The sequence below is a fragment of the Hemicordylus capensis genome, chromosome 2 (genome assembly GCF_027244095.1).
Source record: "Hemicordylus capensis ecotype Gifberg chromosome 2, rHemCap1.1.pri, whole genome shotgun sequence".
Lineage (NCBI taxonomy): Eukaryota > Metazoa > Chordata > Lepidosauria > Squamata > Cordylidae > Hemicordylus > Hemicordylus capensis.
This window is the reverse complement of record NC_069658.1, coordinates 355,886,417-355,901,421: the sequence shown is the minus strand read 5'-3', so window position 1 is coordinate 355,901,421 and position 15,005 is coordinate 355,886,417. Positions and strand designations below refer to the sequence as shown.

Here is a 15,005-nt window from a genome sequence, read left to right as displayed (position 1 = left end):
CTAGCTCTCACATAAATTATGTTAGCATTATATTGACTTCTGCAAGACTCATGAGTACCATGCAAGAGGTAGCTACTGGTGTGGTTTGAGGCCAGTCATAGCTCAAGGAGGAGGAGATGTAAGTAGGGCCTGGCTTGGACCCACCTCCCCACACAGAAGCGGAGGACGATATGGCCTGTGTGCCCTGTTGCAATAAGGAGGAAAGGCATGGAAGACAGACACCCTTTGTGTGCTGGTGCCTCTTTGCTGGAGTAATACGCCTACCACTTTATTGTACAAAATAATGAATATGTGTATGGATCAGAGGCTCCCAAACTGTGGCCCGTGGGCCACCACTCACGTGGAAGCTCCAACCAGATGGTCTGTGGAAAGGTTGCAGAACAGTTGAGAATATCCTGCACTTGATTTTTAAAATTTTTTATTTTACATAAATTATGCCCATTGGTTTGTAGAACAAAAACAGTTTAAGTTGTCTTCTAAGACCCCAAGCAATGTTCAAGTGGCTGCTGAAAAAAAAGTTCGAGCATCTTTGACACAGACTAATGTGTAATGTACATTTATTTGTAGTGAAGAAAAGTATTCCTCCTTTAAAAATACAATACTTTAAAATGTTTGATTTTTAAAATTAAAATTAAAATTAATATATCTATATCTGTATCTATATATCTCCACAGGGGTGTGTGTAGAGTTCTGTTTTTGCAAAGAAGAGTGTCAGGCTAAAGTCAGCCCTGAGAAAAAAGGAGACAACGGTGAAGATATGGGTCTTTCTTCTAAATAACTGAACAGTAAAGGCCTAAAGTTAAAAGTCCAGACATGTGATTGGCTGTTGTTGTTAATATAGTGCATAAGACACACTGGGTACTTTACAAACATTAACAAGAAGTTCTGGAAAGAACTAATCTGCCTACGTTCCTTTCACTATCTCTACAACTGGATTAAATTTGGTCCAAACCAGTTAGGTAGTTCACAATTTATCCCACTTGTGCTTCAAATGTTTATGCAGCCACCATCCTGAATCAAGGTGGATGACATCATCACAAACTACGGCGTTGAGGTGTCCCTATGTGTCCCAACAACTGAACCCAATTTGGTTCATATTGGTCTAGGCATTGCAAAGTTGATAGGGACACACACACGGACATGGACACACATATGGGCAGACACACACACACACACACACACACACACAGAGCCAGGTGATCGCATAAGCTTACTTTCCTTAAAGAAAGTAGACTAAAAAAAAGCAAGGCCCTGCCCAGGTGGTTTGGTGGTTCACAAGTTAGGCCTCTTGTGCCATCTTGAATTGGGGTGGATGACATCATCACAAACTATGCCATTGAGGTTCCCTTTGTGTCACTCACTACAACTGCACCAAATTTAGTCCAGATTGGTTAGGTGTGTTAATGAAACTGTTCCAGGGTGCTGGCTAAACCCTCCAATCGGGCTTTTGAACTAACATAGGGAATCAGCATGACTATATGAAACAGTTCATTACAGTATCAATTTGTGCAAAGTTTTGATTTGGAAATGAGGAGACAGAAATATGGTACATTCAGATTTATTTAGGAATAATCGGGGTACAGGGAAAGAAAAAGATTGATTAGGCCAGGTGAGGAGGCAATATAACAACAGTATTAACTAGAGTCTCCTGTAGAGGCATTTTATCTTAAGGTCATAATTGTCAATTAAATCATCTTAAGGCTTTATTTGAGAAAAGATCAAGATATAAACTTAAAGAGGAGAGAGAAGGGTGCCAGGAAATTTAGAAGGGATAGGCATCTAGTATTACTGGTCCCAATCTCTTGGTGCATTGGATGCACTTGCAGGTTGGAGTGCACAGGTAGACTTCCTTGCAGGGGCAAATTAGAAAGGCAGGAAAGAGAAAGAGCAAGTGGTGCAGAGTTGGCACTGGCAAGCAAGGGAACTGAGATAGCGTTTGGTTCCAGGATAGGTCCAGGGCTGTTCTGTCCTCCCTTTTGTTTGTCCCTTCTCCTGACCATGTGCTCAGGTCAGGAGTACAAAGAGGCAAAATCATGCCATGTGGCAATGCATAAGTCAGGTGCCTTGACTGCAGGGGCTGAAACTCGCATGCAATGAAGAAGTTCATGTTTGCATGAACCAATCAAGTGGGTGCAATCTTTAAGAAACAAAAGATGGAATGGCTGGTTGAGAGTTGTGTGTAGGGTACTGAATGGGTGAACTCAAAAGCTTTATCTGAGACCGTGATGTCTCTTCCTGGGAAAGAGATAGGTTTTCTTTTCTGTTAACAATCCTATCTCTGGGTCCTTGCCAGCTCATTAACATTGTGATAGGAAACTGGGGGTTTGCCATGTTTATCTGGATAGTTGTAGGAGTGATTAGTGGGGTTAATCCCATTGCAAAGGGAACTATCTATTTCTCTTGTGAAAGTCTCTTTGACCCAGGTCTGCTTGCTCGCTTCCCCACTTTTTGCATGGGCTGCCATGAGAAGGTCTCCCTACAGTCGTTTGTTATTCCGAACTTGGGCAATGCTGCCCCATGTTTGCTTGTGCCAAGTGACCAAATTGCATAGTTTGCCAAATATGGGCATGTGCAGAATTCACAATCCCATGAGCTCAGGTGTCGAAGATGGAGGTTGCAAGCCTGCAACTCTAAATCTCATAGAGGGGTGCTGTTTGCAGCCCCAAGATAAGCTGTTTTGGTAACAGGTGGTCCACAAGTTAGCCCGCTTGTGCCTCAAATGTTCATGTGTCCACCATCTTGAATCAGGGTAGATGACATCATTATAAACTATGCCCTTGAGTCGTCCCTATATGTCACTACAGCTGTAACAAATTTGGTTCAAATCAGTTAGGTGGTTCATCATTTAGCCCAGTTATGCTTCAAATGTTCATGCATCAGCCATCTTGAATGGGGCCATTGAACTATGCCATTGAGGTGTCCCTATATGTCCATGTAGCTGTTCCAAATTTGCTTCAAATACATAAGGTGGTTCACAAGTTAGCCCACTTGAACGTCAAACATTCATGCGTCCACCATCTTGAATCAGGGTGGATGACATCATCACAAACTACACCACTGAGGTGTCCCTATGTGTCACTCACTACAACAGTACAAAATTTGGTTTAAATTGGTTAGATGGTCCACAAGTTCGCCCCCTTGCGCTTCAAACATTTCCACATCTGCCATCTTGAATCGGGGACACTGACGTGAACACACATAAACAGACACACAGAATGCCAGGTGATCTCATAAGCTTATTTTCCTTAAGGAAAATAGGCTGAAAATAGCAAGGCCCTGCCCACTGGTGGTTCATAATTATCAGGCTGTTATGAAAAATAAATTAATTAAAAATTGACTCTCCTGTGGGACCAATGCACTTGCCCACAGAGGAGGCTGCCCACTGCATCTCTGTGATTCGCTGCTCCGTCTTTATCTCCGTACAGTCAGCCTCCATTGGGAATGAGTAGTAGTTTTGCTGTATTTCTGCATCAGGACTGAGTGGGTCATGCTTCAGCAATGACTCATGCAGAAGCACAAAGGGGAAAACAAAGCTTTTCAGGTGTAAGAAAAATGTGTCTCCCATTTAATTCAGAATACAAGTATGTGCTTTATTTATCAGCATGAGATTGTAGCTCAATGGTAGAGTACATGCTTCACGTACAGAAGGCCCCGGGTTCTGTGGCTGGCCACTCCAGGTAGAGCTGTGCAAGCTCTCTGTCTGAAAAGCCTGGAAAGACGCTGCCAGAGCCCCTGGTGGCGCAGTGGTAAAACTGCTGCCCTGTAACCAGAAGGTTGCAAGTTCGATCCTGACCAGGGGCTCAAGGTTGGCTCAAGGTTGACTCAGCCTTCCATCCTTCCGAGGTCGGTAAAATGAGTACCCAGAATGTTGGGGGGCAATATGCTAAATCATTGTAAACCGCTTAGAGAGCTTCCAGCTATAGAGCGGTATATAAATGTAAGTGCTATATAAATGTAAGTGCTATTCAGTATAGACCAGTTACGCAGGCCCATGGTCTAAATCAGTATAAGAGAGCTTCCTATACCAATATATATTCAAAAGAGGCACTGTGGTGCCAAGCACAGTGGAGTATAGGAGAAAGGCAAGGGAAACACAGGCTTCTATTGTATATTTCCTATTCTGCTGTGCTAGACACTCTGTTCCACACAGATATCCTATCCAACCCCAGCACAGCATCCCTCCAGTGGCTGTTGCTGGTATCTGCCATGGTTTTTTTTTTAAAGATTGCGAGCCCTTTGGGGTCAGGGGACCACCATCTTATTTATGTATCATTTATTTTTCTATGTAAACTGCTTTGAGAACTTTGGTTGAAAAGCAGTATATAAATATCTGTCATCATCGTTGTAGTCGATAGTTCTGGATTTTTCTTCAGATTAAGAATGAGCAGATTCCCACTGGACTCTTCTGAGATTCTGCTAGCCACTGGATTCTGCTGTGCTTGAATTCTGGTGGGAATTGCATGTTCTAAATGTCAGGAACAGATTATGCACATGCTCACACCGTAATAATTTTTTAAAACTCCAAAAATCCACACCATTTGTGCTCCTGTGTGTGTGTGTGTGTGTGTATGTGTGGAGATTAAGACCAATGAAGGTCTTGTAAATTAAATAAGATCAGGAAAAATAAATAAATAAGACAGGAACAGTTTCTAAAATTAAAGATATATGAAAAATAAACACAATTTTGCAGTTCCATATACAAATAAAAAAATAAAAGAAACATGGAAACAAACAGTTTTAATTTTACTTTTTAAAAACATCTAGTACAATTCCAGAAATACACCTCCGGAAGCACCATGGATTCCAGTACTTTGAGTTCAGCTCTGGTAAACATATCCGGTAAAGCGGAACCTCAATTTCCAGAGAGGAATCTGGCAGAGGCAGATTCCATCATCATTCCCCATTCCATTTCTGCATCTGGCAGTAATGCTTAAAGATGTAAGAAAAGGTTCCGGATCATCCAGTACTATTTTGCAGCCTCAGAACATTAATAATGTTGTTTGATGTCTCCTCCCACCGCCAAGCTAGGCCCAATATTCCACTGTGACCTTCTGTGCCATTACAATACAGTCCACATTCATCTGTGCACACAGAGTGCTGGATCCCAATAGGGTTGCAATTCAGTGCATAACTACCGGAGAGTAAGTCCCATTGAGCTCGATGCAAATGATTTCTGAGTAAAATAGGATTGTGCTGAAAGTCTACTTTACACCTCAGAGCGGTGTCAAAATGAAAACTGATATAAACCAGTCAAAATAAAACCAATGGAAGTTTAGCAAATAGACTGCAACCCCAATTGTTTGGAGATGCCTGCCCATTACTGCCCCAGTCCAAGCAAAGGTGCTTAAGAACCAATGCCCTTTCTTCCAGGGTGTTTCACTTTTGGACCACTCAATCTGCACTGTGGCGTGCTGGAGAGACATTTCTCTTAACTTAACACCTTGGATGAAGTTTCATGGTCCTCTCCAAGTTTTTTAATCATTAAGAAGTTAGGCGTCTAACCAGAAAAATAAGGCCTCTATGTTGTCTTTGGTTTACATCCTCTCTCTCTCTCTCTCTCTCTCTCTCTCTCTCTCTCTCTCTCTCTCTCTCTCAATTGCGCGCGCGCACACACACTTTCATTCCCGTAAAACCCAGTGTCCCTTTGCCAAAAGTATAATAGCAGGGCCATGAGTAGAGCTGTGTGTGGAATACCAACGACATGGTCATAAAAGTATGAGAACAGCGTTCATGTCTAGCACAGCAGGACAATGGGGGCGGAAAATAGTATTCATTCAACTTCTCTTGTGGAGTCAAAGGCTGCTAGCAAGCCAAGATTAGTTCTAAAAATAGTGTAGAATCTTAAAGGAGTAAACTGTAGTAACATGGAATTAACTAAATCATTTCCAAATGTCCAATAGGGCTTGTTCTGCTAAAATGATCCAGAGAAGCATTTGGATCATTAGACCATCCAATACATAAAGGAAGCATCCTGGTCTAGACCTCCTTAGTTAGTTAGTTAGTTTATAAAATGTGTATGCCACCCCAAACTTCTGTCTCTGGGCGGCTTACAACAAAATAGAACAAGTTAAAACACAAAAGTAAAAACCTTAAAACAATTTAAAACCACAATTAAATTAAAAAGCTTGGATGAAAAGGTAAGCAAATGTATTTAGCAAATGTAACTAATGGGTCTTTGTGTGCCTTTTCAAAACCCAGTATTAGACTACGGAAGCCACCTAACAGCACAGCGGGGAAATGACTTGACTAGCAAGCCAGAGGTTGCCAGTTAGAATCCCTGTTGGTATGTTTTCCAGACTATGGGAAACACCTATATTGGGCACCATGATATAGGAAAGTGCTGAAAGGCCTCATCTCATACTGTGTGGGAGATGGCAATGATAAACCCCTCCTGTATTCTACCAAAGTCAACCACAGGGCTCTGTGGTCACCAGGAGTCGACACCAACTCAACGGCACACTTTACCTTTATTAGACTATGGGGAATGAAAGAGACGCTGTAAGGAGCAGAGAAAAACCAGAGCAATCAGAGATCTGCCATGCCCTGCAATCTGGATATTTGTCTTTAATGCAAGACTTAAACACATAGGCCTGACAAAAATTAGGACTGGGCCTACTGAGAAAGAAGCTAACAGTTTGTCCACTGACTGAACCATGATCTTGAGTATCACACTGGCTAACTGCATCCAACTCAGCTGTTTAAATGGTTCTCTCATTAACTGGGTGACAAGTATCAAACACAGTTGATGACCAGTGTTTGCTCTAATTTTTTTCATCTGTGTGCGGAATGAATTTTGTTCTGAGCAGCACTATCAAGGCAGTGTGTGCACACATGTATTCAGAATGGTGCCTTCCTGGTTCAACCTGAGCGGGATCTAGAATTTACTAAGCGGACATCAAAAAATGTGTGAGCACGCACACACAAGCACACCTTAGAGGGAACACTGTTGATGACAGTGTTGTCACATCACTTTCTTGTGCCCAGTGTGTTTTTTTCAGCAGACCTTGGCTTGAGGTACATCATCTGCTCATTTCACGAACTATAGATCATTAAACAAAAAGCATACCTTCTTTTTTTCCAGATTCGTGGAATCAACGAAATCATTTCCAAATGTCTGAAAGGGCTGTTCTGCTAAAATGATTCAGAGTGTGTCTGTCTCTCTGAGAGTAAAAAAGAATCCCAACATCACACCCACAAAGTATCCTGCCTTTCTTAACCATTCCCATGATTTGCGATTGCTATGGTTTAAGGCTAAGATGTTGCTATGCAATACCTTGTCAAAATGTCAGGGGGAAACATCCCTCTTGCTTATTTCTCTGTGGGTGTATAAATGTTTAAAACATACTTTATGAGCAGATATAATAAAAAGATTTCCCCAAAGAAATTGCATTTTAGAAGAGACATTTGCCCTCTAGTGACAACTAATAGCAAGCCATGATCTTCACAAAACAGCTTTTTCAAATGCTGAGAGAACCAAATCGGAGGGATAGTGCCGAATAATCCTGAATAATCAGGATTCAGCTCATTCTAGACTGTTCTCCCTCCTTTGAATATGAAGTTATTGTAGTGAACACTAAGTTGCTATGATTGCAACAAGCCTGTTGAATTTATCTTTCAGTACTGAAGCCTGGACACCCAGCTAGGGCAAGAGATGGCAGAAGGCGAAATTACATCACTCGCAGCCCTGACAGAAAAATTCAACCTCCCGATGGGAAATTACAAGAAGCCTAAGCTCCTTTATTGCAGCAATGGAGGCCACTTCTTGCGGATCTGTCCTGATGGCAAAGTCGATGGCACAATGGACCGAAATGACAGACACAGTAAGCTTCTCCTTGCCTTTTAGTAATCGTTTTCAGAACTTGTGTCTTTGCAGAGCACCTTCCACACTGACTTGTCTGCTGGGGAACCCATGAACATTTGCTATGGAAGCTCTGTGTGCTGCAAAGGACACTGGGATATGTTTGGATTTGGTATTGACTAGAACATGCTCAGTACTCTCATGTGATGGCTCTGTACTGCAGGCAAAGATTAGTAGTGGAGGACAAGTTTCCATTCAGGAATGTTTGCTATTACTAGTCTTCTCACTGAGGAAACCCTGACAGGGTTCCAAAGAACACCAGGCTTCCCCAGACCGCTGTTTGGGGGACAAACCCACTTATTTATTTGACAAGAGCTACTTTTAGTTTATATCTCCCACCTGTCATTTTTTGCTGTTTGGGGGACAAACCCACTTATTTATTTGACTAGAGCTGCTGGACTAGGACCAGGGAGACCTGAGTTCAAATCCCCATTCAGCCATGAAACTAGTTGGGTGACTCTGGCCAGTCACTTCTCTCTCAGCCTAACCTACTTCACAGGGTTGTTGTGAAAGAGAAACTCCAGTATGTAGTACACCGCTCTGGGCTCTTTGGAGGAAGAGTGGGATATAAAAGTAAAAATAATAAAATAATAATCTCCCACCTGTAATTTTTTTCCTTTGGGAAACTGGCACTCCATAGGAGTTGCTTTGCCAGCCAAGAAAGGACAGACAAATTCTGCTGCGTACCAAGCCTCATTTTCCTCTGCATGGGGAGAGGAAGTGAGAAAGTTGGGAAATGTCCTCTAGCCAATACCTTCCCTCTTAGAATAAGAAAAGTTTGTTCTATTGATGCTTGTGGGATACCATTGTACTATGCTTGTTTCTTGGGCTATGCTTTGTAAAGTATCCACATCTTTTCATTCATTATGTATTGACTGGTTGATATTATTTATTGTTATGACAATATAGGACATTCTGATAGACTTCATTCATAATCACTTAGAGCAGTAATTTTCAAATCTTTGTGTCATGTCCAAGCTACTGTCAGGAAAAATCAAAGGCTCATTTCCTTTTCACCGTGGACTTCACCACACCATTTTAACATAGTTACCTTCTTCTTCTTGTTTGCTGCTGGAGATGAGCCTAGCATTTTGTTAAATTACATCTGCTAGTCTACATCAGAGAGAGTTACATCTGCTAGTCCACATCATTGGCTAGTCCACCTCAGCAAAGGATAAAAATGGGTTTCATCATGCTTCCTTGTCATGGGAAGCAACTTCTTTCTGTGCTTCCCTCTGAATCTGCTGTTCTGATTAATGCCACTGTGGTGCTACACATCCATACACACCTTTTTTTAAAACACACATCCATGCCTGCAAATTTTTTTCTTATTTTATCGATGGGCTACTTAAACAAATCTGGTGCTGCATGGTCTAGCTGTTGCCAGCTGCTGCCACCAGGCGGGAAGCAGTGCCTTCCTTTCCATTTCTGAAGGCAGTTGCAGGGTTGTAGGGAAAGGGGCACCTCAGTCCCTCCGTTACCTGTCAAATGGGAATGGCCTGTTTGGGGCTGATGCTATTGATTCTGTGCCATTTTTGTATGTGCAAACCTGTAGCAGACATTAGCCAAATGTTACAAGAGACCTCTGTCTTTTCTACCACTCTCCCTTGAGAACCACCAATTCAAACAAAAAAGGATGCAGACATTAAACAGATGAAGACATGCCAGAGTATTAAAAAAAGGCGGACTTGAATTCAAAGAAATCTGTGTCTGGAAGTTCTAATGTATGATGGTCTCAGAACACTTGGGAGATATTTTGAAAAATCTCTTGCCAAGGGTAGTGGCTAGGGAGATGGAAGCTGATATCGGAAGATGAAACCAAATAATACGGTTCACTGTTACGACGATCTTGACCTTACTCACACGCATGGTGTTGGGCTCTGCACTGGCAGGCACACACACTCACAATGCACTGATTTCACAGTCGGGGCCTTTTCTTGTTCTGTGTGTGCACTGCTCTGCTGAACATTTACCGGAATACAGCTGGACTCCCTGCTGCAGGGTGTGCTGAGAGATGGAGTCAGACACACTCTCCCAATTCTAAGAAAAGCACTTCTTTTTTTAAGGAAAGCCACAGGGATATGCGGTTTCCCTCTCCTAACCCAACTTTGCTCCTGGTTTGTTTCTGAAGTCAGTTTATGGCAAAGTTTTAATTATAAATGCCATTTACACACTCACACTTGCACACACTCAAGAGTGGACTGAATGAAGATGATCTCATCCTGAATAAACATAGCAAAGGACAGACGGGAAGTCTCTAACTAGAGTAAACTGGCATGCCACCTTTCTGAAACCCTGTTCAAGCAATGGAGGTAGGAAAGCAAACAAGGCTGCGATTCTGCAGAAGGCACAAGTGTGCTTGCAGTTTGCAAGGAACAAGCAAGAAAAAGGCAAGATGCAGAATGAGGAGAAGAAATATTAGCTATCAAAGACACACCAGGAGACCCGTACCCCGTCTGTATGTGGGGTAGTAATATATATGTGGAGATCTAGAGAACTGCAAATCTAGTTCTGCTTGCCCAGTGGGGTTTTGACGGATGTTTCTCGAAAAGCAGCCATCCCATATCACATGGCAAACTGCTTTTGAAATGTAGCAGACTTTCCAAAGCAAGTGATGATATGCCTCTGTCCAACCAACTCAACTCCCATATGAGCCTGCTCAAGAACTCTGTTCGACTCCTGAGGCTCTTCCCTGTGTCTCCTCCTTGCTGCATCAAGTACAGCAGGTGGGCACAAGGCATGCCTTTTTAGTGGAGGGTGCTCAGACCTCCCTAAAGAGGTCTGTCTGGCCACATCGCTATCATTTATTTAAGTATAGATAAATATTTGTTTTCAAACTAGCAGTGAAGACTGTAGCATTCCAGTGGGTTTTTCAGAAACTGTGGCCTCTTGATCCTAATTGCCTCTTAGTCCTAATCTGCTGTTCTTGTTCTCACTTGTTTGATTTGCTGGTGTTTTAACTGAATGGTGTGCAGGCCTGTGCAAAGTTTTGGCTCTGAAGGGTCAAAGCTGAACCATGTGCACATCGCCCCTCCAAGAGCTCTATGACGAAGGTGCTGGGAAAGACTCTGTTTCCTTAGCACTCCCCATGCCCCTTCCCATATGCCTTCCAAGATATCACTGGGGGGCTTCCCATGGCTCTGCTTGCCTTTAATGTCCCTCCCCACAGCTTTGCACAGAACCATTCTACATGGAGGTAAACCGTGGGAGTGGTTGCCTCTGTAGGAGCCCAGGAGCAATGTGTTCATGATTCAGCTTTGACCCTTCGAAGCTGAACCTTTAGGAACATAGGAACATAGGAAGCTGCCATATACCAAGTCAGACCATTGGTCTATCTAGCTCAGTATTGTCTTCACAGACTGGCAGTGGCTTCTCCAAGGTTGCAGGCAGGAATCTCTCTCAGCCCTATCTTGGAGAAAGCAGGGAGGGAACTTGAAACCTAGATGCTCTTCCCAAAGCAGCTCCATCCCCTGAGGGGAATATCTTACAGTGCTCTCACATCAAGTCTCCTGTTCATATGCAACCAGGGTAGACCCTGCTTAGCAAAGGGGACAAGTCATGCTTGCTGCCACAAGACCAGCTCTTCTCCTTTGTATAGGCCTAATGGTTTGTGGGCTCCCCTGAGTGTACTGTATATTGAAATCCATGACTGAAGTGAGCCAAACTGTGAGGCCATTCATGAGGGTGGGGGGAAGACCTCCCAAACCTTGCCTCCCCTCCCCCCGCCAAGATCATCATTGTTGTTTTTTGGTGGGAGCGTGCTCTGTGCTCCCACACGATCAGCCCTGCTCCGTGTAGCGTGGAGCAGGGCGGATTGATCTGAGGCCGGGACCTGTTGTCCTGGCCTCCGTGAATCCCACAATGCACCGTGAGACACACGTGATGCATTGGAGGATTCCCAGAACGCCTGTCTCTTCCAAACTGGAAGCAGCCCATGCTCACACACGAACAAGTAGCTGGGGGTTAGGGAATGCTCACTCCCTTAACCTCAGCTAGGAGGCAAGGAAAATCGCAGGGCTAGACGGCACTGCCCCAGGGGATTGGGCCCGATCCCAGCAGTTCTCATGCGCAGCCTCACCCGGGCTGGGCATCTCTAGCCTGGGCTAGGCTGTGCATGAGAACAGCCTCTGTCTTTTGTGAGCCACCTGAAGCCCTGATTGTGCATGCAGGTACTCTAGCTGCTTGAACATCTAATGATGTGGAGATAGTCCTGGATGGTCTACCATTCTTCTGAAGCAGTTTTCCATGTGGTTCTGGCAATTTTCATCAAGACAATACAAGCCACAAGCAAGAGGGATTGCACTGACATGGTGAAAGCTCCCCAAGGAAGCTGCTTCACACAGATAGCTGGAAATGCAGCTGCATCTTCTGGCAGCTGCCACACCACAGAATAGGTGTGTGAATTAGAGAAAAATGCAAAATTCACAGCCACATATTCATTTGCAGAACCTTGACAAAGATGTATGAGAGAATCAGGACTCTTCAAGAACTTTTCACACCCAAAATGCAATATTTGGTACTGTTTGATTCATTACCACCCATACTTATAATAATTGAAGTAATTGTTACTTAACATATTGAAATTAAAGGATAAGAAGGGAAGAAGTGAAATATCCGCATCTCAACTCAGAATACGAGTGCAATGATACAGTGGATGCCTTTGTTACTGGAAACAGTTGGCTGCGGAAAGTTTCCCTTGCTCATTTTCACACTGAATGGGATGCCATTCGTCTAGCTCCCAGGTCCTTCATTTCTTAGACTCCTTCAGTTTTTGCTGAAGCTGTCCCAAATTGTCAAAGTTTCATTCCTTCAGAAACCTATTTTAATGACTGGATTAGTCTTTAGGCCACTGCCCTCTGCCTGAGAGTTGCCTTGAGACCATGATAAATGCTTTGCTGGGTCAAATCAAGGCCTATCAAACCCAGGGTTTCTCCATTGCAGCCCTCAAGCTGTGGTTGAACTACAGCTCCCAGCATTCCTGAGTAGCAGTCCAATAATAGCTGGAGGGCCAAAGTTGTACAGCCCTGAATTAATCCAACATTTGGTTTCCAAGAGCAGCCAACCCTCTGCCTAGAGGGGTTCATAGGTAGGACATAAGTAGTGACACCTTTCCCTATTGCTTGTCCCCTCCAATAAATTGTGGCTGAAGATGACAGGGGTTTTATATGGGAGACAAACAATAGCTAGTCTCAAGTTGTCGACCCCTCATCTAGCATTTAAGAGCATCCTTTTTTTGTACACAGAGTTTCCATTTAGCTTTCATTACTAGTTGTTGATAGACTGAAACATCAGGAATTTTTCTAATCCCTTTTAAATGCCATCACCACAGCTTGTGGTAGCAAAACGGTTCTCCAGGCCTTCCCAATGTCCAACTGTGAGAGACTCCTTTCCTTAATAGGTCAACATCAGTGAGCAGTTAGAGCAGATACAGCCACAAGGTATGAAAGAACCAGCTAGCTGTGTGTGTGTGTGTGTGTGTGTGTGTGTGTGTGTGTGTGTGTGTGTGTGTGTGTGTATCTCCCACCATGCATTGCTTTCTCACTAGAGGCTACTAACTTTCTCTGGAAACATGTTGCATGTAGCCAGAGTTACTTTCTAAAGGAAGTATGTTTGCTACACTGTGCCAGAAATGAGCTTAGCGTAAATGAGCTATTAAACTTGGACATCCTGATGAAAAAATATTTACAGAGGAAACTCCTTAAACGGATATGTGCCAGTGGAATAACCCTCGTTACAGAGTACAAGTCTTGGTGCTGACTACGTAAGTAAACCTGGGTGGTGTCCTTACTTTCCACAACCCATTGAGCTCATCTTTGCAGTGACATTTGTACAGACTAGTAGCAGATATAGAGTTGCCCTCAGCAGAGCCCATTTATACTGAAGAATGCACACAGGAGCAATACAGTTTCCCCCCAGGGATAAGCAGGATATCATGCAATTTTACTAGAACCTCAGTCCACAAAAACACAAGTTGAGCCTCTTTAGTGAGGCACAACTTGTTACTATGGGAAGCACAAACTTCTTCCTGAGCTCTTTCAGTCTATTTCCAGTCTACACACATGTATTTTGGTGCCAAGAGACAGAATGTCACGCCAACCTTTATCCCATTAGCCTTCAGCTGATAGATCAAGACCAAGAAGCCTACACAGGCATATCATTGGAACTCCCTACCCCCCAATGGTTTGCTTTAAGAAAGAGAAAATATGGCAGAACATTTCAGAAAAAGAATGGAGGGAACTAGAATGAGAAGGGAGGGGGAGGGGAGAGAGAGAGAGAGAGAGAGAGAGAGAGAGAGAGAACAAGTTTTTTCTAGTAAAAACTAATTGGCCTACTTTCCTTTCACTGACTCTACAACTGAACTAAATTTGGTTCAAATCGAGGTCCACAAGTTAGATCTCACACCTCAAATGTTCATGTCTCCGCCATCTTGGATGGGGTGGATTGCATCATTACAAACTACACCATTGAGGTGTCCCTGTGTGTCACTCACTACAACGGTACTTAATTTGGTTCAAATCAGTTAGACAGTCCACATGTTAGCCCACTTGCACTTCAAATGTTCATGTGTCTGCCATCTGGATTGGAGTAGATGATATCATCACAAACTATGTCACTGAGGTTTTCCCATGTGCCCCTACAGCTGTAGAAAATTTGGCTCAAATCGGTTAGGCAGTTCACAAGTTAGCCCACTTGCACCTCAAATGTTTACTCATTGGGGTGGAGGATATCATCATAAACTACACCGTTGAGGTGTCCCTATGTGTCCCTACAACTGTACCCGATTTGGTTCATATTGATCCAGGCATTGCAAAGTTGATGGCGGTGGGGGGACACATGGACAAACGAAATGCCGGGAGATCTCATAAACCTACTGGAAAGTAGGCTAATTAAAACATTAAAGTGGGTTGCATGTTACATGCTGGAATTACAGGTGGGTCTTGCATCTGAAAAGATTGAAGACCACTGCTCCATAAATCAGTACAACACCAGTGGATATATGGGCTGTACTCTTTCCCAGCTTGATTTATTGACTATTCTGGAAGTCACTGAGGACCTTGCCTCTCCCATTTTTGAACTCCTTTATCTTGATTTTAAAGACCTTAAAGCAGCCTGGTCCTCCGCTTTTTCTTGGTTTGCCTGCTCCTTG

General features: G+C 43.4%; 1 protein-coding gene across 4 annotated transcripts in view; it reads left to right on the top strand.

The window, feature by feature from the left end:
- Positions 1 to 15,005, top strand: part of FGF1 (fibroblast growth factor 1) — an 85,873-nt gene that overhangs the window by 65,037 nt on the left and 5,831 nt on the right. For all 4 annotated transcript variants that reach the window (XM_053287945.1, XM_053287941.1, XM_053287942.1 and 1 more), the window contains one exon: positions 7,619 to 7,820. In XM_053287945.1, the coding sequence (XP_053143920.1) occupies positions 7,652 to 7,820 (169 nt within the window). In that variant the 5' untranslated portion in view covers positions 7,619 to 7,651. The remainder of the gene's footprint in view (positions 1 to 7,618; positions 7,821 to 15,005) is intronic.